General features: G+C 38.7%; 1 protein-coding gene and 1 long non-coding RNA gene across 4 annotated transcripts in view; both read left to right on the top strand.

The window, feature by feature from the left end:
- The window catches only part of USP10 (ubiquitin specific peptidase 10), a 52,089-nt gene that overhangs the window by 10,992 nt on the left and 13,934 nt on the right, over window positions 1–27,163 (top strand). For all 3 annotated transcript variants that reach the window (XM_036440462.2, XM_036440460.2, XM_036440459.2), the window contains exons 2-7: window positions 7,443–7,511; window positions 12,282–12,342; window positions 14,026–15,066; window positions 25,163–25,254; window positions 25,747–25,856; window positions 26,269–26,324. In XM_036440462.2, the coding sequence (XP_036296355.1) occupies window positions 7,443–7,511; window positions 12,282–12,342; window positions 14,026–15,066; window positions 25,163–25,254; window positions 25,747–25,856; window positions 26,269–26,324 (1,429 nt within the window). The remainder of the gene's footprint in view (window positions 1–7,442; window positions 7,512–12,281; window positions 12,343–14,025; window positions 15,067–25,162; window positions 25,255–25,746; window positions 25,857–26,268; window positions 26,325–27,163) is intronic.
- On the top strand, window positions 18,666–21,197 carry LOC118720499. The gene is made up of 3 exons (XR_004988456.2): window positions 18,666–18,679; window positions 19,163–19,168; window positions 20,383–21,197. It is a non-coding gene; the product is annotated as an uncharacterized LOC118720499 (long non-coding RNA).

Genomic DNA, 27,163 nt, shown 5'->3' with positions numbered 1-27,163 from the left:
CTGTAGGTGCTTCACCTTTTCTCCTGTGGTCAGTTGGCCATTCGAGGAGGCCTGCTGCCTGCTGGGCCTGTGTTGGCCCCGTGCCCGGGATGGTGAAAAGAAGACATGGCCCTGCTTGGTGAAGGTACCACCGGACAGATGGTCATCTAACTAGAGATATGCAGGTGCCCTTAAGTAGGAGTTCAGGGGTCCTGAGGGTGATCTGATGGGCCCAGGAAGGCTTTTTTTTTTTTTTTAAAAAAAAAAAAAAAAAATATATATATATATAATTGATATTTTACAGAGAGGAAGGGAGAGAGATAGAGAGCTAGAAACGTCGATGAGAGAGAAACATCGACCAGCTGCCTCCTGCACACCCCCCACCGGGGACGTGCCCGCAACCAATGTACAATACATGCCCTTGACTGGAATCGAACCTGGGACCTCTCAGTCCGCAGACCGACGCTCTACCACTGAGCCAAACCGGTTTCAGCAAGGCTTTTTTTTTTTTTTTAATATGTGTGTTCTGGTTCTCCTCCAGTGCTTCCACTGCCTAGCACAGCATCTTGTCTTAACTGTGTGTCAAATGGATAAGTTAATTGACAGAGGGACTAGTTGAAGGAAATAAAGAGCACACCTCGTTGTCATTCAGTATGTTCAGGGCTGTATGTGAGTTTGTTTTGTTGTTTCTGGTTCTGGCAATGAAGAACAGGACCATAGCATACAGATCCATGATTAAGAAGAGGTGGGCTGCTATTCTTATTTCAGATTGATGATAATTTCTGCAATAAGAATGCATGGGTGACCTCTAAGCTTCCTTTAAGATTTTTCAAGGCTCTCTGTATCTCTGTTACGTAGTTTCTTCAATCCAAGTGCCTGACCTGTATTTCAGATATTTCTCTCTCTTTTGTTTCATTCTCTGGGCTTTTTTTTTTTTTTTTTTTTTTTTTTTTTTTTAAAGGTAGTTCTGAGATCATAGGACAGTTATTGATGTGAATAAAATGTTTTCACCATAGCTTTCCCATGCCCAGTTGGTAGGCCATGGCAGTGATCCTTTGTTGACATGGCAAGAGCAAATGCCCTTATACCTTAAAATTGAGAGCCAAGGAGATGTCAGCCTTCAGGTAGAAAGGCTGTGTGTCAGTGATGAGCTTGGGAAGAGAACTTCAGTTGGCTCACCTGTTATTTTTATATTTGCCATCTTTATCACCGTAGATATCCCAGCTAGTGTCGTCATTAATCCACTAGTGTTTTGTTTTTTTTTTGGTGTTTTTTTTTTAATATTTCCTTTCATGTGTTTAAATTTTCTTTTCAGTTAGTTTACATTTAGTATTATTTTGTGTTAGTTTTAGGTGTATGGATCCATTTTTTTAGTTTCTGATTGTGAGTTGATTCTTTTCTCAGATCTAATTAAAACAATAATAAACTGAAGGATAAATGTCTTTTAATTCATTAATTATTTTGGAGGCATAGCTGGAGTTATATTTTGCTAAGTAATACAGAAGAATAATTTGTATTAATTGAAAACACTACTTCCTGCTCTGACCGGTGTGGTCCAGTTGGTTGGGCATCGTCCCATGCTCTGAAAGGTCACTGGTTTGATTCCAGGTTGGCACATGCCCAGAGTTGGGGGCTCAATCCTAGGTAGAGGGAGTGTAGGAGGCAGCCAATCAATGATTTGCTCTCACATATATGTTTATCTCTTTTCCCTCTTTCTAAAATCAGCAAAAAAATATTTGAAATACTTCTATGTCAGTGACATGGCAAATCCTTAGTTCTCAGCATCCATTTTGCATTCTTTATTTTAAACAGATAGTAATTTTGCATCTTTTACTGCTTCTAAGTAACTTTGGTTTTCATTAACAACCAAAGCAACTCATTAAGGGAACATTCTGTACTTCCTCCTTAAAATTGGAAGGAGAGGTGTGTATGTATAACTAACATAAATACTTCTTGTTAGGCATCTCTAGATTTTCCAAGGTATTTGAAGAGACCATTGGCAAGCAAATCAGAAGAAAATCATTTATGTAGAAGCTCTGATTCAGTGATGTACCTTCCTTTCTAGCAGGAGGCCTTCACAGCCAAGCTTTTGTTGGTTTGGTGCCAGCATATTTCATTAAGTGAGAAATCCTGTAGAACAGATGTGTTTACAAGTTTTTGCCCATGTAGCACTCTGTTTAATGAAACACTGGAGTTTTGATTCAGTGTTGTTGGCAGTAGTTGTGTGCAGTGTGGGGTTTGAGTAGGTGGTCAGGGGATTCAGGCAATTATAAAGGCTCAGTTACGTGCCAACGATCTGAGGTGGTAATTGAATGATGATGACACAGAGGCTTAAATAAAGGCAGGCACCCTTACAATGACAGCATGGAGCAAAATACAAATATGCACAGTAGTTCAGGTGGTGGTGTGTATCACTAGTAAGAATGTTTGGACTAAGGAACATGAAATCTTAAAAAATAAAAACAAACCCAATTCTGAGATCATAGGACAGTTATTACATGTTTGCAAATACAGAGCACTTAAGAATTCTATTTATGTAAATGAAAGATTAATTCTATGCTCATTGGTATTCAAGAGCTGTTTTATAATACAGTTTACCCTCATTTGTAGATCTTATTGTGTTATACTTTAACAATAAATGTATCCATTTTAAGCTTGCAGTTGATTTTTGAGAGAAAGTGAGAGGGAAAGATATATACATCAATGATGAAAATCATGGATTGGCTGCCTCCTGCACACCCCTAGTGCCCTTGACTGGAATTCTGCAGGCGGATGCTCTATCTACTGAGCCAAGCCGGGTAGGGCTAAAGTTTTCTTTAAAGCTAAATTTCCTTCATGATATTTAATTTAAAAATTAGATAAATATCTTAATTATATTTAAAGATTATACTTAAAAATGAAAACTGTGCTCCTGGCTGGAACTTCTTTGGTGATGGTTAAAAACAATAAAAACCAGTCAGAGCAGTCAAGTTAAAATTTTGTCAGTCCAGTTATGACTTCTAAACTACCATTGTGAGTATGAAAAGGTTATCATTCCTTATCCCTAGAACTTAATTTGTTGTGGTTTTTCTGTTTTCTTTTTCCTGAATTCATTTGTTCAACAAAGTATTTTAAGCACCCATCGGGGCTTGACAGGGTTGGTGCTGGCTGGGTCTGGATCTAGCCCAATGGGGGTGGGGCCGGCCAGGTTTGGGTCTCTCGAGATTTCAAGGCCCATGTGGGTGGGCAGGGACTTCACTCTGATTCTCGTGGCATGCCCCAGGCTCTGACAAGGTTTTCATATACATTTTACTAATTTTCTTTAATCTCTGACACTTCTATTACAGAGAAAGGGCAAATAGCAATATTAAAATATTTCCTCTAATTAATCCCCTTTTAATGTGCATTAATTTTGTGCACCCGTCACTAGTAATAGTATATGTCCTGTGAATTTTACCCATTTAAAGTATATTGCTGTCTGTGGATGTGACTTCATTACACAACTTACCCATTTTCAGGACTTCTCTGCCCCAGGAAAGGAAAGCAGAATTCTGCTACTACCCAGTCGGTTGAGGAATAAGCCTTTCTCTGCCTCCTTCTTTCGTCTCTTTCTCTTTCTTCCCCTCCCTCCCTCTCTCCCTCCCTCCCTTTTTCCTTCCCATTTGTAATACTCATTGCAACTTGCAGTACACTTACTTGCACTATTACAAAACTTATTCACTGTGTCCTGAACCCTGTGTTTGTCTAATTCAAAGTTTATTCTCATAATTGAGTACATTTGACTGTGGATAGTTGGTGCTCAATACACATTGCTAAATCAACAAAATTCCTGCTGTGCTCTGACTGTTTAAACAATGTCATCCCCAGATGCCCTCAAAACCACCCACATAGCTTTCCAAATTGAAAGTGCCTTGTGACTGTTTAATAGCTTCCAGTTAATACCCATCAAGTATGGGACTGTGATCAATAACATTTAGTAAATAAGTTAAAATGTTTATTTTTATGCAAGTACTGACCTGATACTTTTTACTTCATTTATTTTGAGATATAACTCACATATAACAGAATTCATCTATTTAAATAAGTATACTAGTACATTTCAGTGGTTTTTAGTGTGTTTGAAGAGTTGTGCAACTATCATCACAATCAATTTCACTCCCCAAAACCCATACCTATTAGCAATGGACTCCCCTGCCTTTACCTCCCAGCTCCTGGCAACCACAATCTACTTTCTGTATCTAGGGATTTGCCTTTTCTGGACATTTTATATGAATAGAATTATACAACATGTGGTTCTTTGAGTCTGGCTTCTTTCACTCAGCAGCATGTTTTCAGGGTCCATCCAGGGGGTAGCCTGAATTACTATAGTGAGAGAATATTTCCAAACCGGTGTTTCTCAGTCTTTGTTAGATCCAGGAGATCCTCTGGAACAGGGAAGGACTTTGGAGTTTGTCTAGTCCCGCATCCCCTCATTTTAGAGATTAAATTAAGGCGTTTATTACTCAAAATAGTTTATTAGTTTTTAATATTTCTTATATCCCAAATTCAGTTTCCTTGGGTCCAGAAACCAGGGAGAAGACTGTATTTCCTTTTATCTGTGACTTGGTTCTGTCCTTTTACCCCGTGAGGCTTGACTTTGGGTCTGTACGCGGGAGTTGTTCCTGAATAGTCAGTCATCTGACTGCCGTGGAACCTGTGAAGTAGGATGCACATGCAGCAAAGTGTGTATTGATCACTGCCTTTGTATCTTAATGTTTACCTCAGAGGCTGATCTCCTGTTTCCATGAGTTTTGGAAAACAGAGAACATTCATTGGGTAGCACCCTGCACATGCATTCACACTTCTAGAGGCAAAGTTTTGGAAGCTTGATTGAAGATTTAGTATGCTGTACTGCAATGCCTCCTGGTGCCATGCTGTAGTGGTAGTCCTCCATTTCTACTTTCAGAAAGTGGTGTTTCCTGTGGATCTTAGGTCTGTGGAGAAATGCAGGGAAACAGCAAACACCTCTCTTCCTCCATTTTCCTTTGGCGGAAAAATCTTTGCATTTCCTTTAGCACAAACTGATATTTTCAGCTTTGCCCAGCCCTATCACTAGGGTTTATAGGGTTTATCACTGGGCCCAGGGGCTGTGCATCAGGGAGGTGTCTTGTTTCCATCCTAACTGTGTTGTGGACATGCCCTCCTTTTCTCAAGTATTTCTTACATATGTGTTTTTCATGTCCTCCTAGAAAGGATGAGAAAATAATAAGACATGAGAACAGTGGGAGTTCTGTAAGCCTGAGCTGGGGTCAGGTGAACGTGAGGGAAAACGGAGCTTTCTTCCTTTTGGGGGGTGGTGGAGTGGGGAGAAGAGTTACTCTGCCTCCTAGGCCCTCTTCCTTAAGGGGCATGGAGAGGCTAGACGGCCTGGTGGTGTGTTCTCCTTTCCTGTGGGCGTCATGGCAGTTGGGAAAGGAACACTTGATGTAGCGTTCATGACTCCATTATTCACCTACCTCTGGTGGGAATTGCTTGAAATCTAGATCAATTTTCAGTTTTGCCTTGCTTTATTTGTGCAGCTATTAGAAGAGGAGCATTCCTGTGACGTGGTGTGACCAACAGAGGAGCTTCAGGCACTTTCTATTGTTTCATACTCACAGCACCCATTTGTTGAGCGTCTGTGCTAGTGTGTGCTAAGCCCTGCACCAAGCTTTGGAAATGCACTTATTTGTTCCTCCTGTTTAGTTTCCCATGCAAACTTAATTGTCCTATGTTTTTTTTTTTTTTTTTTTTAATATATATTTTTATTGATTTTTTACAGAGAGGAAGAGAGAGGGATAGTTAGAAACATTGATGAGAGAGAATCATCGATCAGCTGCCTCTTGCACACCCCCTAATGGGAATGTGCCCGCAACCAAGGTACATGTCCTTGACCGGAATCGAACCCGGGACCTTTCAGTCCGCAGGCTGACGCTCTATCCACTGAGCCAAACCGGTTTCGGCAGTTGTCCTATGTTTTAACTCACTCTGCTCTTACAGGACAAACTGATTCATGTGGTCAGTGGCATTTTCTTCCCCACTGATTATAAATCCTGTAAAATCAGACACAGAATCATCTTCATTTTTTTTTTTTTTACCCAAATAATATTTTCCCCCTAAAAATCAACTTTAAAAAATCTTCTAAAGGAAAGAGAATGTTTCACGCTTACATAAATAAGGAGATAAAGGTTTTCCTTGACAGTTTTCGTGGCAAATTTCTGGATCTGTTTGAGTGACCAAGGGTCATGCTTCTTAAAACCCACTCCCTGGATGTTTTTGTGGACTTTTGTATGTATATGTAAATCATCATGTCAAGATGTTTTTGTTTTTTTAAAATATGTATTTACAGTTTTGGTAGCTACTGCAAGAGAGCCATCCAGAAATGTTTCCCCCAGAATATCAATGCATTCTTATCAATAGACTGTGAGAGTTATTTATTCACATTTACAACAATAATGGGTAATATCCGTTCATATAACACTTGATTGCTGGTTATTTTTGAATCACATGCTTGTAAATTTCCCTGTAAGTTATTAGATTGTCAGCTTTATTATAGCAGAGAATCTGTTTTTATCATTTTTATTTCTAGTATTGATTATGCTGCAAAGCACTTAGTAGGTGTTAGTTTCCAGTTAAATGAACGAGTAATCAGTGAATGATTGTCTTTTGTAGAAATCCAGTCACATTTTTCTTATTAGTGACTTATTTCTTGAAGCTTCAGGGAGAGTATGAATTGCCATACACTTGTTAAACTTGCTTCCATGCAGTTTAACCATTTTTTTCCTTTGTGTGTGTTTCTTTTCTTTTTTTCTTCTTTTTAAACCATTTATTTTTCCAGAAAGTCACATTCTGAATTCTATGCAGTGAGGTTACATAATTAGGTTTGTGTCTGTCAAGTAATGTTTATCTGTGCATCAAGTATCAGTGGATTTTTAAAGATAAAAATTGCATACATACTCGTATTTTAAAAAATCATTTAGGTCATTAGCATGTTCCTTTTTATTTTTATTTTTCTATCTTCCCATTTGAACCACATTTTCTGCTTTTCTTTAGTATGTATGGCAGAAAAAAATAAAATGGAAGTGGTAACATGAGTCAGCAGAAAGGTAAATAGAACTCCAACTGGAAATGTTTGTGAATCAAAAAATTGTCCTGCAAGCAGGACTCTGCTTATGAGTTTGGTGTACAAAACTGACCTGTTTCAAAATAAGCATTAACCATTTCAGAGTTTTCTTTGACAGTTTTGTAGAAAAGGCTAAGTAGTATTTTCTTGTTTGTAATTGGAAAAATAGGACACTTAGAAATCTCACTTTATAGACCTTTGATTTAATGAAGGAAAGATCTTGGGCATTCTAGCCTGAATATATCATAGAATTGTTTTAATATATGAAAGTATATAATTTATATAGTTTATGTGATCAGTAATTCTCTCCTCCTCTCTCCTTTCTCTCTCTCTTTTCCTTCAGTATATTTTTGGAGATTTTAGCCCTGATGAATTCAATCAATTCTTTGTGACTCCTCGATCTTCAGTTGAGGTAAGACAAAACTTTAGTTTATTGAGTATATGTGTAGATGTAGTTAATGGTTATGTTTTAGTTTTGATTTTTTAATTTATGCTTTTTGATAAGGAATTCCAGGATACAGAAAAGTGCAGGAACTAATATGAGACATGCCTGAATCCACCAACCAACCAAAAAACAAACAAACAAACAAACAAAACTAGTATACACACTTTGAATAATGATAAAGGAAGTGTTTATTAAAATAAATTGCATTTTAAAAATGTAATAGAATCAGGTGTTAAAATGTGTATCCATTTTTTTGGGACACCCTGCATTAACATTTAACTATATTTATAAATGGCAAAACATTACAGATAACAGTTGAAACTTCATTATACCCCTCTTTCATCTTAGTCTCCTATTCCCAGAAAAACGACTCTGCTGAAATTGATACCTATTGTTTTCTGACTGTGGTTTTTAACCATTTATTACATATGCATGTTATCAACAGATAGTGCATTGTATTGTTTTATATGAAATGTCATATAAATGTTTCATACTATATTCATCATTTTATAGTTTGTTTATTTTAAGCTAATGTTCTTTAGATTTATCTATACTGATGCATTTTGTTCTTGTTCTTTCATTTTAATTGCCAAATACCATTAATTGAACACATCACAGTTCTTGTTGAGGACCATTTAGGTCTTTATGTCTTCTCACTATTACAAAAATGTTGCAATAACCGTATTTGTCATGTCTTTCATGCTCCTCTAGGTTACTCCAGCATATATTCTGGGAATGACACTGCTGGGTTGTGCAAGTGATAAACATCTTTAGTTTTACTAGGGACTGCTTATCTGCTAAGTGATTTTTTGTTTTTAATCCTCATTCGAGGATTCTCCCCCCCCCCCCCCCCCCCCCCCGCATTGATTTTCAGAGAGTAGAAGGGGAGTGAGGTAGGGTAGAAAGAGAGAGAAACATCAATGTAAGAGAGATACATCGATTGGTTGCCTGCCACAGGGGCTCTCTGGCAGAGGCTGGGGTGAACCGAAACCTAGGTATGTGGCCTTGACCAGGAATTGAACCTGCGATTCTTCTGTGGCTGACACTAACCACTAAGGCATGCTGGCCAGGGCTCAGTGGTTTTAAATTTAACATCAGCAGTGCATGAGACTTTTCTCTATCTCATTTAAAAACAAAAAAATCTTGCCTAATTCTCAGTATAGGCATATTTAAGATTTTTGTTAGTAGATTTTAATTTGATGGATTATAAATAGGCTGTCATTGTTTTAATTTACATTTCCCAGATTACAAATAGTTGAGCGCTTTTTATTATTTTCATGTCTATTGATATATTTCTACTTCTGTGAATTACCCGATGTCTATCTCTTGTCGGTATTTTTTTATCAAGTGTTTTTTCTTTTTCTTATTGACTTATAGGGTTAATAATCTTGGTTCTGCATGTTACAGGTATCTCCTAGCATGAGGGCTTTTAAACTTCATATATGATGCATTTTTTCCCCCCCCTGGGTAAAGAGAGCACACTTTTCACTTTAATGTCTTATATATTGACTTTTTTTCCTCATGCTTTATAGATCTTAGGTTTTCAAAAGAATATCTTTAAAGAAATTTTTTCCTTAAGGTAATAAAGACACTTGTTTTCTTCTAAACTCTTAAGGTTTTTGTTTTTACTTTAGCATTTAATACAACTTAAATTGAGGCATTGATTTTTATATGTGAGTGAGGTGGGGAATCTAATATGGCAATAGAAGTGGTCTCAGCACCATTACCTAGAACTTGGCCTTTAGATGTGTAGTACCACCCTGTCAAGTCACATCTCCACATATGCTAGGTTGATTCTGGGTCCCCTGTTCTGTTGGCCTTTTGCTTTGTCTCAATACCATATGTTTTAATTGCTGAACCTTGACAGTCTTTCAGCAAGGCTACACCTTCTTATACTTACAAGTTATTTTGGCGTTCTTTCATTCTTAATTCTTCCTTAGGAATTTATGATCAGCACCTCAAATTCCATGAAAAATTCTATTGAAATTTCAATTGTAATTGTGTTAAAGTTGTGGATGAATTTGTAGGAGAATTAACATATTTATGATAATTTCCCTAAATATGGTTGTGATATATTTCTCCATTTATTCAGCTTATGAATAACTATGCTATGAACCCCAGTCATAATCATGTTATTGGTGTTCAAAATAGGGATAGGATGCTAATTCTTCTTGAAACTTCCGACACTCATCATTAGAGACAACACATAGACCTCAACCAGCTACTGAATAACAAGCCCATGATAGCATTGGGTAGGCTGTAGGTGCACAGCACATGTGTGTGTGTGGGTGGAATGTTAGAATTAAGAGTTATTCTCAGTGGTTTGGTGTCTTAATATTTCAGAGGAGAGTCCTAGGGTTTCTGAGGGTCTTTTAGACAGCAGAACAAATGGTGGCAGCACCAAAAATATTTTAAAACATTACCTTATCAAAGGTCCCAAGTCCTGTCTTCTAAGGTGATTTGATTGTATCTAATATAACTAGATTTTGGTTTTGCACATTGCTCAGTTTACTTTTGTGTGTGAGATTTTATGCTCTTTGGTTTTTATACTTTGTTTCTTATAAATAGCTATATAAAGAGGTAACTTTAAGCAAACAATTCTTACAGTTTATTCTGCTTTGTAATTTTTAAAATATATTTTTATTAATTTCAGAGAGGAAGGGAAAGGGAGAGAGAGAGAGAAATATCAGTGATGAGAGAGAATCATTAGTCAGCTGCATCCTGCATGCCCCCTGCTGGGGATTGAGCCCACAACCTGAGCATGTGCCCTTGCCCAGAATCGAACTTGGGACCCTTCAGTCTGGAGGCCAGTGCTCTATCCACTGAGCCAAACTGGCCAGGGCTGTTCCTGCTGTGCATTTATTATACCCATTTTCCACAGACTGAAGGACTTCTTGTGAGCGGAGGAGGTTTTGTTGAATTAAAGGTTCCATGTGCTGCTAGAGTAAACAAAGATACACACTTCTGGGCCCGAACTCATTCCAGCATTCAGTAATTCCCACAGTTACACTCTTAACCAGATTTGTATATAGTAAGTGTTCTAAACACACTAACAGAGAACGGCAGTATTGCCCTGGAACCTGCGGGGCGATAGCTTTTCATATTCTGCTTCTACCATTTAACTAGATTCTTAAATACAGGGACATTAAAAAAAACACACACACAAGTTCTAGTGACTTAAAATTGTATCGATTTCTATCACCAGGGGGCACCCCAGTGTTGTTGGTAGAAAAAGGAAGGCATTCTGTGTCTGGGATTCTGTTAAACAACTTTTGTGGCTGCAGAGGAACATGATCTCTATTCGTGGTTTCTTCACATGCACCTTTCTGCTCCTTAATGTTCGCGCCAGCAGTAAATGCTAGAGTGTTTGGTGCGAGTGTTTGAATGGTGTGTGGAATGAATGGTCTTTGCACTTCAGGGACAAAGCCAGTGTAGCACATCTCTGGGTACAGAATGCTTTCTCCTTTTGTGTCAGTGTGAAGGTTACTGGGGTGCCCCTGCATGGTGGAAATACATGCAGTTTTTAAATCCTGGAAGCAGTCATTTGCTTTTGACTAACACTGCATTTTCTTAGCTTCTTATTTGTCATTAATTCTCTAGGGCACATGTGTCAAACACAAGGCCCGCGGGCCAAATCCGTCCCGCCAGGCCTTGCAATGTGGCCCGCACCACGCTGTCATCACTGCACTCCGCTGCGTTTCCATCACAATGACAGTTTATGACTGTTCAGTAAACCATTCGGCCCGCGATTTAGGCTGGATTTTAGATTTTGGCCCCTTCTCTGATTGAGTTCGACACCCCTACTCTAGGGAGAGAACTTACTCAGTTACTTGGAGCGATAAGCTTTTACCTCTGATTATTGACTTGACTTCCTAAGAGTTAGTTGGAGAAATCAATTGAGGAAGCCACTTAAGCAGTTCTCAGCAGTAGTGGACATGGGAATCACTTGGGCACCTCTGAGTATTGCAGACACATGGGGCCATTGTACTGCCAGTGCTGCAGCAAGCAGAGTTTGAGAAGCATTGTGATTTTTGTTCTTTTGTTCTGCCTTCTGGGAATAGTTATTCGTCTACTTCCTTTGCCATCTAAACTTTGTTATCTCAAACATACGCATTTGGAACATTTTCAGCTCTTAGATACTATGGAATAGCTGGGAAGGAGAAAAATTTGATGTTTCTACAGACACTTGCCATTTTGCATGATCTTTTCCAAACAAGGAATGTGATTTCTAGCTATTAATTTGGTTATTTAAAGCATTGTACTAAAAGGAAGCCACAATTCACAGACTTTTCTTTCCCAGTGGGGCTGTCTCTATCCTCTACCCATAGGCCTGGCAGTGCTTACATCTAGTGATAGCGCCCACGAAGTGCTGACTGTCACTAAGGCATCTTTACCAGTGGACAAAGATAAGTGGCAGTGGTATTTATGGACAGTCATTAACATCCTGTGAAACAAAGGATATATTATAAGCATTTCATTGAAACAATTTACTTGTTAATTGGAGTTTTGTGGGCTTTCTTTTTGCCTCATTTTTGGATCTATTTAATAACAAATATTTTAAATTATACCTATGATATCTTTTTCTTAAATGAAGATGATTTACTTTTACTGTCTTTCCATGTGTACTATTTTGTAAAAATGACATGAAAAGTTACATGGATAAAAAGTTTTAATGAAGTAGCATGTGTTGGGTTTTAACATTTTGTTGAATTAAAATTATTTTGATTCCCCATGCAGCTTCCTCCATACAATGGATCAGTTCTGTGTGGCACACAGCCTGCAGATGAACTACCCGATGGTAAGCTTGTTCTCCTTTATTTTCCCCGTGTGGATGGATTCTGGCCATATGTGCTCAGGCATGTCACCTGGAAACAGGGTTTTCCTTTGTTCATGCTTTTTGAGTAAACATTTCATTATAGCTTGATGTTTTGGCTATAAACTAGTAAGATTTAATCACTGAACCACTTTGACTAGTGACTTTAATTTTATTCTATGCTTCATAGTGTCAGACATTCAAGGTTTAGTTAAGGAAGTAGTTGTTCAGTTCTCTTTTTTCATTAGCAATTCATCATAACCAGTGCTTTTTGTCAGAGTTCTTTCAGTCTGGGTACAGAGGCTGCTGGGCCCCGAGCTGGCAAATCTCTGAGCATGTGCTCTGGGTATGGCTCAGTGGCAGTTTGAATCTGTTCCTGCAGTTTTACATTTATGACCCTGTCTGTCCAGAATGTTCTTGGAAATTCAGGTAACCTCTTTACCTTCTGGCTTGTTAGTGTGTTTTTTTTTTGTGGGTTTTTTTTTTTTGTTGTTACATGTTTTTGATCTCTGTAATAGACAATGAACTGATTCTGAAGATGGTGCTTGTTGAGATGTAGCGATTTTGTATTACGTGCCTGGTGTTCAAATAACAGCAGAGCCCTTATTGCAGGCTACCATTGCACAGGTCAAATTTGTCTAGACCATTTTTCAGTTTGGTTCACGTCAAAGACTCTGGCTGACCTTAAGGAAGCTGAAAGCTAAACCTTTTCTTTTGTTCCCTGTTTTGTTAACAAGATCAGACCAGTGAAAGGAGTTTTAATTATAATTTAGGTTTAAATGTAAACATTGAAAAGGTTATGTAAACTCTTTATAGTAAAATCAGAAAGTGGTTACATCAAAATATCAGCAATTTTATAAGAAACAGTGATACAGGAAATCATGAGGGAAAGAGTAGTTCTAATGATGCCTTAGGTTGAGAATAAAATAAATGAAGCTAGAGGGACCCAAAGGCCGTCGCCCTGCTGCCCAGCCTCTGGAGCAGTGTTTTTATCTGTGTCAGTTGGATTTCTCTGTGACTATATACTTTGCACATAGTGATCAAGCTGCAGATGTTTACTCGGTGCTTTAAATTGTTTCATTATTTTCCTTTCGTGTTATACCTTTGTCTCTAGTTCAGTTATTGGTCCCACCATCTTCACAGTGGCATATGCTAGAGATCAGAGGCTTCACTGCGAATGCTGCAGTGATCAGACTTCGAGAAATACCATGTGAGGATGTAATTGTTTTCATTGAGCTGGGTTTCCTTCTCCCAACAATCCATGGCATTCCTGACCTGAGCATTGAATTCCCACGTACCCATTATATTGACTGGATTGTTCAAAGAATTAGTTTGTAGGACTTCTTCCAGTCTTTCAGTTTGACAGGGCCTTGTCTAACCTCTCTGCTTTATATTATAATTTTAATTTCTATCCTCTGGAAGTCCCCATTAGCTACTCTGAGAGTAGAAGATAAATTCAAGCTGTTTTTCATATCCCCAAATTAAATAAAATCTTATAGCAAATTATTTATTCAGCAGAGAAATAAAATGTCAGTGTTGTTCATTAGAAGAAGACTTTAGTGTTTCAGTTTTCAAAGAGAAAATAAATAGTTATTGGCATTTTTTATAGTTTGTATAGCTATATTCTTAACTAATGGGATGTTTACTGACTCTTTTCTTTCTAAATAGGACAAGAATATCAGAGAATTGAGTTTGGTGTTAACGAAGTAATTGAACCCAATGACACTTTGCAGAGAACTCCCAACTACAGTATTTCAAGCACATTGAACCCTCAGGCCCCTGAATTTATTCTTAGTTGCACAACTTCCAAAAAGACCCCTGGTGACATAGATAAAGAAGCCAACTACAGCTCCATTGACTGCCAGTACCCAGGCTCTGCCCTTGATCTGGATGGCAGTTCCAACGCAGAAGCAGAAGTTCTGGAAAGCGATGGCACCTCGGGTGGTCTTGGACAAAGGGAGCGGAGAAAGAAGAAAAAGCGTCCACCTGGCTATTATAGTTCCTTGAAAGATGGCTGCGAGGGTACCATTTCCACGGAAGCCCTGGTCAATGGCCATGCCAGTTTAACCATCCTGAACAGAATATGCACAGAGGATGCAGAGTTGATGAGCAGTATGCCCTTGCTGAGAACACCCAGGACTTGTAGCAGCCCTCAGGACTCCACAGACTTCGTCAGTGGTGCTGTGCCTGGAGGTTCTTTCCCTGGGGCCCTGGACTGCGATGCTAGGACTGAAGGGCAACCTGAGGGCTGCCAGGGGCCTGACTTTGAACAGTCCTGCCTTCCTGCAGAGGCTGACAGGGACAGCCTGTTGAGGACAGCTGTGGCTCACCCTTATGTTGGGACTGATACTACTGAAAACCTTGGCGTAACTAATGGACAAATACTTGAATCCTTGGGTGAGGGCTCAGCTGCCAACGGGATGGAGTTGCACACTGTGGAAAGCACGGACTCGGACCCAGCTAAGGCCGAGAGCACTTCCCCTCCCACCGAGGCCCTGGCCTCTGTGGTGGGCACCACTCCTGTCAGTCAGCCTAAGTCATGGGCCAGTCTTTTCCATGATTCTAAGCCCTCTTCCTCCTCACCTGTGGCTTCTGTGGAAACTAATTATTCCCTTCCTGCCACATCTCCCCTGGTCTCTGAAAAGCAGGCTGAAATCAAGGAAGGGCTTGTTCCAGTTTCAGAGGATCCTGTAGCCATAAAGATTGCAGGTATAGTTCAAAAGATACAGATCGAAAGTGAAGAGGGGAGCAGATCTCATCACCTGTTGAGTGAGAAGTTTTCAACAGTCTGGGCTTACGAACTGTGGTGATAGATTGTTACCCAGAGCAATAGTAGGTTATCTGTTTGTTAATAGGAGTTTCTGTAGAATGCCTGTGCCTTACATGTTATCTAAAATAATATATAAACAAAATGAGAGGGGGCTGTCATAGCTTTATGTTAATTGAAAAATCTGTCTGTTACCAGTCCTTTTCTATTGGCAAATACATTTCCATTTCTTGCCCTTTGATCAAGTATTTCGATTCCATTGTGACTTGTCCTATCTGTTACATCTATTGTACACCTTTGGTATAATTCACTTTGCATTGTTTCTATATTTTTTAGATACAAGAAAGCATTTGGTTTTTTTTTTTCTTTTTCTTTTTTTTAAATGCCTGTTTTGAGTAAATGGATTTTACTTAGTTTTAACACATCAAAGTTAGCTCTTGACACAAAAAGAAAATCTAACAGCTTGACTCAAAGTTAAGGTTTTATTTTGAAGTGGTAAGACTTAAAAGTGAACCAATTCAAAATACAAATGTAAAGCTGCATAGTTTGCAACTTTTTAAATTAAGGTAGGAAGTCGTAAATACAGAGGAGCATCTATGTTTATATGTATCTAGGAAGCCAGAGCTATTTCTTCAGGTTTCATCATACCATGCTTAGTAGCCTATTCAGCTTCCTATTCCATTATCCGAGTTAAAATAACCTGTCTTACTGAGGCTTCATGTGATACCTTCTGATTTAACATTTTGGAGCACCTGAGAGCATTACCAGGGATGAGGAATAATGCAGTAGAAAGCTCTAAAATGTATACCCTTTTATGAATGGTCAGAACTCCGTCAACTGTAACCATTCTTTTTTGATGGTCAGAATTACATCAAATATAAAACATTCTTTTGATGGCAGTAAGATGACAGCAATCAATACTTTTTATTTTAAGTGAGCATTTTATTCCTTATACAAAAACACATTATTTACTCTTGGTGTCTGCAGTTCTCTTAAAATAAGGAGGTAATTGATGGCCAGACATCATTTTGGATTTCATACCTATTTTTAAAAGACAGGTGATTTTTTTTTTTTATAACTTTTAGAAATTATTCATTGCAAGGGAATGTTGTTAACAGGATAAGACAGTATAAATTTGTATAGATTAAGTTAAAAGCTTATTTTAAGCTATAATGATAAGTGCATAGTAGGATGCTTTTAAAAATGTGCATTCTAAGTTGAAAGTCTTGAAGTCATTGTAGTTATACTTTTATTCCTAAAAATTACTTCACAAAGGAAAACCTCTCATTCCTGGGGAATTTTCTTAATCTTTAGTTACAATACGAAAGGAAAGCTTTATTTCAAATGTTTTAAAACATTACAGGCATATAACTTTAAATGTGGTTTGATACATAGTTTGCTTTGTTCTACGTGTGTTAAAGTCTATTTAACTTGCTAAATCTAATGTTAACCTGCCTTGTAAACAAACTGCTGTGTATGTAGGAGCTCTTAGTTACTGTATCAGTGGCGAGCATTGCTACAATCCAAGTAATTATTTTTGAATGAATGTGATGTGTCTCTTTCCCATTGCTCCCCCATTTTATTTTCTTAATCCTATTTTGATTAGGCCAGTTACAAAGATGAATTAATTATCTGAGCAAAAGTTTAGTTCCTTTAAAAATATTTTATTCTTTTGAGTCTGTTTATTGAACCTTAGAAGTGTAGAACATGGTTTGCTGACTGTTCTCAGTATTACTTTCTGTAAGATAATGCAGTGGTAGTAGTCACATTAAATAACACTTGGAATCATATAGAGCTTAGGTAAAATGGTATTGTTTGGGATATTTTTCCCTTTGTCATAATCTCCTACTTACAGATTTACTTTATAAAAATGATTTAAAAAAATGCATTCAATTTGCCATGTCAGATTCACTGTCACAAACTGGCCTTCCATGGGCACGCCTTTAAGCCTAGTCCCACTATTGTAAGCAGCATTTAACTGACATTCTAGCTCCATTAAAATATCTGTTGATTTTGGTTATCATAGCATTTGCTGTACATTAGCATCTAACTGATTCTACTGAGAGAGTAATTTTATGTCTATCATTATACTTACTGGCTTTTGGGAAAGAGGGAGAAGAGAACAGTTCAAACATTGTCAACTGTTTTGAATTCTTCACATTTCTGGATCATCAGCCCTGTCATTAAGTCTCTGTTTAAAATGCCAATTAATTTTTGTATAATCACAAGTGAGATACTAATTAGGATACTAATTAAGATCACATATAAGGACTTTTGAAGTAGAATATAACCAAGTCTTGATTATTCGTAAACTGCCTTAACCATTACATTAATGGTTCTGCTTTCAACTTCTTGGTGGCAGGGTTTCTTCACAGTGTAGATTATTTATGAACATTTTGTTCCAATGGCTGTTTCTTAAATATAAACTCTGTGTTACAAGGAGATAGAAGGAAAGAACACTTCAACTGAAACACCAGTAATGGAGAGAGCAAGAAAATTACTGCAAGTTGAATGTGCTCAGGAAAATGAATTTCTGGGTCCATGTTTAATTGAAATGTAAACACAAATTTAGCCTTTTATTGACCTTTGTTTTGTGGTTTGTAAATCATTTATATTCACCAACTTCCCCTTGGGAAATGTTTTCTTAAATAGTTTGCATTTTCTCTTCAGATTCTCCAAAGTAGCGGTAATATAGCATACCCTAAGCTAAAAAGAGTTATAGTACTTGATGGCAGGAATCCACCTTGTGGGTTGAAAGTTCAATCCATATCTGATTCGATATGTATATGTCCTCACTGATATTTATCATGTGTCTCTATTTTATAGAACTAAACTGAGAGAGCCCTTCCACTAAATAAAAACATAAGCCAATTTGTAATCAGTGGTACATTTGGGTTGCTTTGCTGTCCTCCACATGATGAGATGTATTCTTCCATAGTGATGTAATGAGGAGAAGAGAAACTTTTGGATAATGTTCTGGACCCATGGTTGGGAAACTGCAGCTCGCGAGCCACATGCGGCTCTTTGGCTTTTCTACAAAATACCATGGCCTGGGCAAGTCTATTTTGAAAAGGTGGCATTAGAAGTTTAAGTTTAAAAAATTTGGCCCTCAAAAGAAATTTTAATTGTTGTGCTGTTGATATTTGGCCCTGTTGACTAATGAGTTTACCGACTACTGTTCTGAACAATTAGGAAGATGTCAAAAAAATAGGTCAACATATCAGAATGTTAGTTATGGGGCTAATTATTAAGTGACTCAATGACAGTTCTGCACCTTGCAGTTTCATGGATTATAAATGGTGGTATGACCTCTAAATCCTAATTTTAGGAAAACAAAATTTGATGTGTAAAATGTGTCGGAATAATCATAGCTTATATTGACTTACATGTTTACAATGCTAGTATTGCCACTGAGTTTATAAATCATTTCATTTAAATGGTATGTTGCAACATGCAAGCTCCTGTATATGTCTTGTAAAATACAAGAAACTATATTAACCACTCATTTTTTTGTATGCCAGATTTCACAAAGTTGAACTTTAATCCAGCCATTTAGTGTTTGAGCTATTACAAAAGTGAAGACATCAGTTCCAATTCCTCATCTCCTATGTGATACGGAGTCCTTCTGGCATTCGTTCTATTCCAGTAACATTGTTTTGGGGAGGCCCAACAACTGCTGGGGGAAAGGTGGGCGGGGAAGCCATTTAGGAAAGGTGCTCTCTGACTGGATCTGAGGAGTAAATGACACCAACAGTGATGATTGAAAAGAAGGGAAAAGTTTGGCATTACAGTAAGCTTGTGATTATTTGCTAAAAAAGAAGGGAAAATGGCTTACTAAGAGTGCTGACTTGGGACTGCATGCCAGATTTAAAGTTTCAGTTTCAGGAAATAACTTTGCCCTCTCTCCTTTATGACTGTCTTTTTTATTTATTTATTTATTTATTTATTATTTTATAATTGTAGTGCTTATTGGACTTTAGGAATGAAATAGTGAAGGAAATGGTGATATTGTTAGAAAAGGAACTTAATTAAATAGAGCCACAAGTTATATGAAGAAATTAAAAGCAACATTCATACTGGCTTGTCTGCAAGTCATGAATAATTGACTTTGACTTTTGAATTATAGAAATAGGATTCATTCATTTTAATACGATTCAATAATAGTGAGAGGTGACTATAGGAATTAGAATGGTCTTGCATCTGTGCTATTTTATGAGGAGGGAGAAGAGAAGCGCACCGACGAACTTCATCAGAAGTTAGTGTGTCTCAGTTTGGAGTTATTGAAATTATTTGGGGCAAAATGCTCAATGTGCAATATGTTACCAAAATGAACCTTTAAATTATTTAGATATTTGACTTTAAGAGAATCCTAATAAGAAAATTGTAATTTTTTACAATATTGCAATCTTTTTGAAATGGAACTTTAAAACAACTTTAAGGAATTTAAGCTAACATTTCTTCTTGGAGTACTGAAAATTATACTTTAAAACTCTTCCATAAATTAATATTAGCACTTTATCCTGTATAATAAAACCCTAATGTGCAAATTGACCAGACAGCAGAACGACCAGTCGCTATGACATGTACTGACCACCAGGGGGCAGGAGCTCAACTCAGGAGCTTCCTTTGGGAGATCAGTGCGCTCCCATTGGTCAGCCAGCAGCCAGGCTTATGGCTGATGCAGTGGCAGAAGCCTCTCCCACCTCAGGCAGCACTAAGGAGCAGTGAGCCTGGGTTCTGGCTGGCGCGCACAGCAGTGGTGGTGGTGGTGGTAGCCTCTCCCGCCTCAGGCAGCACTAAGGACCTCTCGAGGGATGTCCACCTTCCGACTTAGGCCTACTACCTGTGGAGTGGGCTTAAGCTGGCAGTGTACATCCCCTGAGGGGTCCTGGACTGTGAGAGGGCCCTGGCCAGGCTGAATTCTTAGTTTTATAATAAGGATTATGGAGTGTCTGTAATGAGCTGACAACCCTGCTAGGAGTTTTCTGTACATGTATTACATTATCACACAGTAGCCTCCCCACGTCTGATCGTAGTGTAGTCTGTTACAGGTGAGGAAAAAGTGAAGTCATCTGCTCCATAGTGTGAAATGAAGTGGCAGAGCCAGGGTGTGAACCCAAGTGTCTGGTTTGTCTTCCTGGACCCTTGCCCTTGCCTTTGCCTGCTTTTTCCTTCAGCCTCTCCTGGAGGCTTACTGAACTATGTGATAGAATGACCTTTGAAGTTTACTGGGTCATTTCTATCCAATCTGAATGCAGCCAATTTTAGTCTCCAGATGGTTAATTCATCCCATGCTACTGTCTAATACAGGGGTTGGGAACGTCCAACCCATGCGCCATATAGGTCCCATGAAATCTGGTTTGGCCCTACCAAGGCATTAGGGGTGAGTTAATTAAATGTTAATTAAATATAGCAGGCTAATTTTTAAATTTTGTATGGCCCGTGAATGGTGTGATAAGGAACCAAGTGACTCTTGGCAGAAAAAAGGTACCCCATTCCTGGTCTAATATGTACTTACAGTATACCATTCACTAGGTCAGTAAGTACCAATTGTCCTTGCAGAAAGAGAAGAAATCATTTGCAAAAGATGAGACTTGATGTAGCCAATAGAGATGACGCTATCAGGCTAGTGACAATTGAAGACCTGTTACCCAAGACAGGGAAGACTCGGCCTAGTACTTAGCAGTGTGAAGGTGTTGTCTATAAAGAGCTGCCTATTTAGGGAAGGAGCTACACCCTCCTGATACAAGGTAACCAGTGATGGTGTCTTGCTTGGGAGATACATTGTGTCACTTAGATTGAAATAAGTTACAATTTTAAGGAAGACTGTTTCCAATTGTTAATTTTACTTTGAGAGTAGTGTTTAGAATCTTTGGAAGATAGTAACAGAATGGTTATGTATTTTAGGTTATGGAAGACTTGCCACAGTAGAGAAACATTTTCTAGAATAAGAGCTTAATCATTAAGGAAACTCTAGATTGTTCAGTGTCTCTATTTCCTAAATCTGTAAAGACTTATTAATCTACATTTATGGAAATTGTACCAGAAGGCTCTTTCAAAGAATGCTCAAGACTTAAAAATAAGCTTGTTTTGTACATTTGCTAATGAATCCTTTGGTTCTACATTGTTTCAGAGTTTTTGCCTTTTTAATTTTATAGATACAGTAGAGGCCCAATTCACAGATTCGGGCACCAGTGTGGTCCCTTGGCCTGGCTTGTATCCCCTCGCAATCTAGGACCCTTTGGGGAATGTCGGAGAGTCATTTTCGGCCCAATCCCCCCAGTCCAGGCTGAGGGATCCCACAGGGCTTCAAGTATGCTTATAAGATTTTTGGTTAATCTCTTCCTGCCCCCTCCCCCTTTCCTCTGAGATTCATCACTCTGTTCCATGTCTACATGCCTGTGTGTTGAGCGTCAGCCCCCTGGTGGTCAGTGCGTGTCATAGTGCATGTCATAGCAAACAGTAAAACGGTCACTTACATACAGTATATAGACTAGAGACCCGGTGCACAGATTTGTGCACCAGTGGGGTCCCTTGGCCTGGCCTGCGGGGATTGTGCCGAAACTGGCTCTCCGACATTCCCTGAGGGGTCCTGGATTGTGAGAGGGTGCAGGCCAGGCCAAGGGACCCCACTGGTGCACAATTGGGGCCAGAGAGGGACTGCAGAAGGCTCCAGGGAGTGTCCAAAAGCCCAGTCCCAATCAGCTGGACCCCAGCAGCAAGCTAACCTACTTGTTGGAGCATCTGCCCTCTGGTGCCATTATAGCTACTGGTCGAACAGTTGCTTAGGCTTTTATATATATATATATCTGCCTGCTTGGAATGTTCTGTTGCAGTTATTGAAGAAACCACTAGGTGATGCTAAGAGACTTGAATTTCAGATTGTGGAAGAACAACAGTGAAATGGCATTTTTACCTGCTTGCTCCTTAAAATACACAAACCAAAAGTAATGGCCAGAAGTTGGCATCCATTCAAAGGGAGGGCTGATTAGAAACTAAAGATTTCTGTCTAACCAATGCATGCTGTTTCCCAGCTGAATGTTGGAAAGAAGTCAGTCAATTTTAACTTGGATCTGTTCTCTAAATTCCAGAGGGTTTGAATGTTTCATTCTTCAGGAGTGCAGATTACTCTGGGTGTGGAGCTTAGTTAAGCATATAAGAGGAGATGACTTTTTAGTGGATCTTAGAGCAGTTCATTCTTGATGTTTTTGTATCTGCTTTTTCAGAGTGGAGTTAGCTTTATAAATTATTTTTTTGTTTAATGATATGAATTTAAAGTGTTTTTGGTTATCTATAAATATATTGGTTATTTTGTGTTTTGAGTCTATTAAAACAGCCGACATGGAAGGGAGTTTTAGATCTTTTATACATGTCCTTGGCCATTTCTTTCCATTTCCCCCCCAGTGTCTATGTTGAACAGGAATTAATGTCATCAAGCCCCTTCTCCACCTCCCTCTTGGACCTTCACCCCAAACCCTCATCCTAAAAGACTTTGCCTCCTATGTCCTTGAGACCCTGAAACCTGCTTCTGTCCCCACTACCAGTTTAAATTCCCTGTCCTTCTGGATCACTGTTACAGATTCTGGCCTGTCCCGTAGACATGTGCTCCTTAGGATTCCATTTCTGAGCCACTGCTTCTCTTGCTGCACGTGTTGTCCAAATGCACACTTCCAGCCCTAGCTGCAGGGGCCTGGTGTATGTTAAGTGTAGATATGTACTTGCTGATCTGTGATCTGTGGCGTCATCTGGGTACCTCTTCTCAGCACCTCTAAAAAGCAAACTCATTATCTCATCACAGTACAGGACAAAAAGTAATCCACTCATCTTGTTATATTTCTGTGGACAGAAGGCACTGTTACCCCAGCTGGGGACGGGCTTCTGGTGTCAGCTGCCGTTCGTTGTCATCAGCTCTGGCTGCCTCAGGGTTTTATCCAGTCCTTAGATTGGGCTGAGCATTCCTTCCATCGATCCCTTTCAGCTTCACCTGCCCTGTGATGCCCCTTCCTCACTGGCTGCAAGCTCTCCTGCAGCAGGGCCGGCTCAGCCACTTCCACCCATCTCCGTGCCTCCAGCAGCTGGTGCCCAGATGGCTCTGCAAAGGGCAGCGTGTCGTTTAGCAGAGGTCCTGTGTTAGGAAGGCGGTTGCTTTTGAGTTTTATATTCCATAAAAACTTAATTGGTTCTAGATATAAAAATGCCATGACGAAGATTTATAGGTGTCCTGCTGGATGCCATTTGGGATTGATGCTTATTTGAAAATGCAGGGGGTTTTGTAGTGTTTGTGTTAACTAATTGCCCTTCTTGGCACACATTGGAAAATAAGACTTGTGATAATATGGCTCTAAGACAAGATGGGAAAATCTGTTGTAAGTAGATCTTAACCTGTGGAGAAGAGTTAATATCTGAAACCTTAGAGTAAAAGGATTTTAAAGTGGAACCCGTTGTCTCCTGAGAAGAAAGAGCCCAGCTTCTGGAGTCAGGCCGACCCAGGTTCACGTGTCAGTTCAGTTATGTGACCATCAATTACCTGACTCCTCGACCTCAGTTTTCTCACCTGTAAAATTGGAGTGATACTGCTGTTTGCTGATAGGGTTAAGATGATTATGAAAAATACAGATAAAACAGCACAGTGCCTGCTGCATGACCGCTACTATCTGTGCTGGGTGTTCTCTCATGGAGACTCCTGGTTCAGTTCTGTAAATGACCCATTACTCATCGAAGGCACAGTACTGTTCCTTGTAGTAAGAGAGGTAAGAGGAGCTTTGCCAGCTTAGTCCAATTGAATAGATTGCATTGGATTCTCTTGAGCCTATGATGTTTTCCTTTTTTATAAATGGGAAAAGTATTCCCCGTTCTTCCTCAGTTAGAGGAAAGAGGGCGTTTACTCTCACAGGAGAACCTGGCGGAGTGGGTCGATGTTAGAATTTTGCAAATAAGTTCCTTCATTTAATGCTTAAGTCTGGGACCAGCCAGAAAAGGCTTCTTTTGTTTGAGCAATGCCTTGGAGGGATGCTGCCATTAAATGTGTGCTCACCTAGTGCTGCTTTCCCAGCGCACAATGTAAAGTAAAGGGTGGCTGTGTGGTCTGGCCACACACACACTGCATTTCAGGTGCTGGGTGTGCTACCTTGCTCCTGTGTGATCACAAGCAACTATTTAACCTTTCAGGGCCTCGATTTCCCTATTGGTGAAAGGGAAAAGGAATGGTACTCCTGGACTAATAAGGATTAAGTACAGCCAGTTAACATATGTAAATTGTAAAGCACTTGCTAAGTGTAGACAGTGTCTATAAATTGTAGCTGTTACTATTACAAGTTTCAAAATGACATTTCTGAAAAAAACATTTAAAGTATTGTATTTAATTTTAAAAATCATTACAGCATTGTATAAGGATGGCATTTAAAGCTATTTTAAGACTGTGAAGCAGGGAGATGTCCATGGGTGAAACCCAAAGACAAGAAGCTTGTTTCTAAATGGAATACGGGAGTTCCGGCGTACAAAACAGTCCTAAACTCGACTTCTAATGGAAAACATAGTTTAGTTTGTAGAAGATAGCAGTCCCCAAAACACAGTCGTTGAGCACCCATTGTGAGGTGTTGTGTGCTGGAGTAGTTGCTGGTGGTTCGTTCAGACATGGAGGAGACTCAGACTCTGCACGGAACCCCTTAATAGCCAGCGTCTCCAAAACCATGCTGCTACCGAGGCAGGCCTAGCTCTCAGTCTTTAAGAGGAAAGGCTGTGCTTTTTTAAACCCTCTAATACTAACATTTGTTCCTTATTAAAATAGTTATCATGCTTCCTAGTTATATTCCCACAAGAAGACAAATGGTGTTTGGGAGAACTTTTTAAGAATTTTAATCATTAAGTAATGTACATGATGTTGAATGGAGTGAAGCTTTAACTCCATATGCCTTTTCTTTGGATATGTGCTTTATTGGAGGGGTTTTGAACACTCTCCCGGATAGAGCATAAGAATTTGCTTCAGTGTTACTCACTAGATGTCATTAACTTCTTACATATGCTTCTTTACTCTTTCAGAGTTACTGGAGAATGTAACCCTAATTCATAAACCAGTTTCATTGCAACCCCGTGGACTGATCAACAAAGGAAACTGGTGCTACATTAATGCTGTATCCTTCTTAGATGCTGTTCCAAGGCCGACTTACTAGAGTTTTCTCATCCTCAGCCTCCATGAGGCATCTACCCTAACATTTGAATCCAGAAACGTGGTTCCTTAGTTTGCCTACCTTGCCTCTAAACAGTGTTATTCCTCATGCTCCAGAAAGATTTGTTAATCTGGTAATGACAGAATCAGGCAAGTTTTCTTAATAGAGTGGTCCCAAATGCTAGGGCAGAGTGACCATTTACAAATGGAAATTTTGTTTTCATTGATTTATCTTGGTCGAGTCAAGTTCTTGTATGTAAACTGCTGATTGCAGAGTAAAACCTTAAGTGGGTATCAAAAGGCAGTTATTTGGTTTATTCCCTTTTGTGTTTACATATCTAAGTTGTTCAGTGTCCTTGGCTTACTTAGTTTTATGTGCTCTTGTGCCTGATGTACTGTTTGGAAAGTCGGTGTGCCTGTTTCCTTTCCTTTACACTTCCTTACTGCCAATATTTAGACACTGCAGGCACTAGTTGCTTGCCCTCCGATGTATCACCTGATGAAGTTCATTCCTCTGTATTCAAAAGTGCAAAGACCTTATACGTCAACACCCATGATAGACAGCTTGTAAGTAAGGTGCTTAAAAATGTATTGAAGGGGAATGGGATTTTCCCCCTCCGATTATTAGAATTCAAATAGTTTAGCAAAGTGTTGATTTCCTGCAAATGAGTCCTATGTTATTTTTAAAAAATGTAGTATTCATGATTTTGTATGGAAGCTAACCAGAAACGGAATTGGAGCATTATTTATCTGTTTTCTTTAGATTCTGTGGAATAAATTTTAGTGTTTACCAGTTTATCACTTAAAATATACCAAAAACTTACATAGAAAAGATTTAAGAACTCACTAGTTATAGCATTGGCTGCCTAAAATTTGCTATCTTCATACTAATTAATATTCTGCTTAGCCATCAAGACTATTTAATAAGAGCATTTCTTATAAAATATGTACTTCTAACCTTCCTCCCCCTCATGTTTAGTGTTCGGCTAATGAATGAGTTTACTAATATGCCAGTACCTCCAAAGCCCAGACAAGGTGAGTACAATGAGCTCTTCTGATGTATTACATATTGAGAGTTTAAACTCAGATACTAAATTTGTTTGTTTGTTTTTTTCATTTACCATTAAACTTTAATTTAGTTCTGTGAATTCCATTCATATTTGGAAAATAAATCTGTAAGCAAAACAAGTATCCTTGACAATTTAGTAATTTCATCCTGGCACTGGTTTTAATAAGCATTTGATATAAAACTGGTCTCCAAGAAGTCTGGATCCTCATTTTTGTCCATCTATCTAAGATACTTTTTTGGTCCAGGAGAACTGTTAGCAAATTAGAAACAATAGTTAATTGAACTGATAGAAACAACAGAAACAAGTGCTTTTAGTGAGGACTAAAGTGGGGAACTTCTGAATAAGGAACACTTTTTTCTCTATCCTTGGTTCCAAAGCCAGATCCTAGGCTTAATCTCCTTCCTGCAAAATTAGTCAGGGTCTCTAGTCATGTCTATGTGCTACCCCAGGACTTATGCTTACCTTGGACGAATTAAATTATTTTTGTGCCACACTGAGGCCCAAGGATGATGGAATTATGTGGCTCAAAAACATTCTGATCTATTTTTTTTTTAAGTAATTAAAGTAGGTATCTTTATTAAAAAGGTAAAGCAAGTACATTTTAGTAAAACTTATATTTCTGATTCACAAGGTACAAACATTGCTCCCCCTCCAGCCTAATTAAAACGCAGGCGGCTATGGGCTTTTTAAAATTCCTTCTTAAAAATCTGCTGTTGAAAAATTTGGGTGTATTTAAGAACTATATTGTTACTTTATTTTGCTCTTCTTAGTGGCCAAAACCCTCATAACATTTCAAATATATGT

The sequence above is a fragment of the Pipistrellus kuhlii genome, unplaced genomic scaffold (genome assembly GCF_014108245.1).
Source record: "Pipistrellus kuhlii isolate mPipKuh1 unplaced genomic scaffold, mPipKuh1.p scaffold_m20_p_17, whole genome shotgun sequence".
In the NCBI taxonomy this organism is placed as follows: domain Eukaryota; kingdom Metazoa; phylum Chordata; class Mammalia; order Chiroptera; family Vespertilionidae; genus Pipistrellus; species Pipistrellus kuhlii.
Note: the sequence above shows the minus strand (reverse complement) of the source record. Positions and strands in the feature narration are given on the sequence as shown.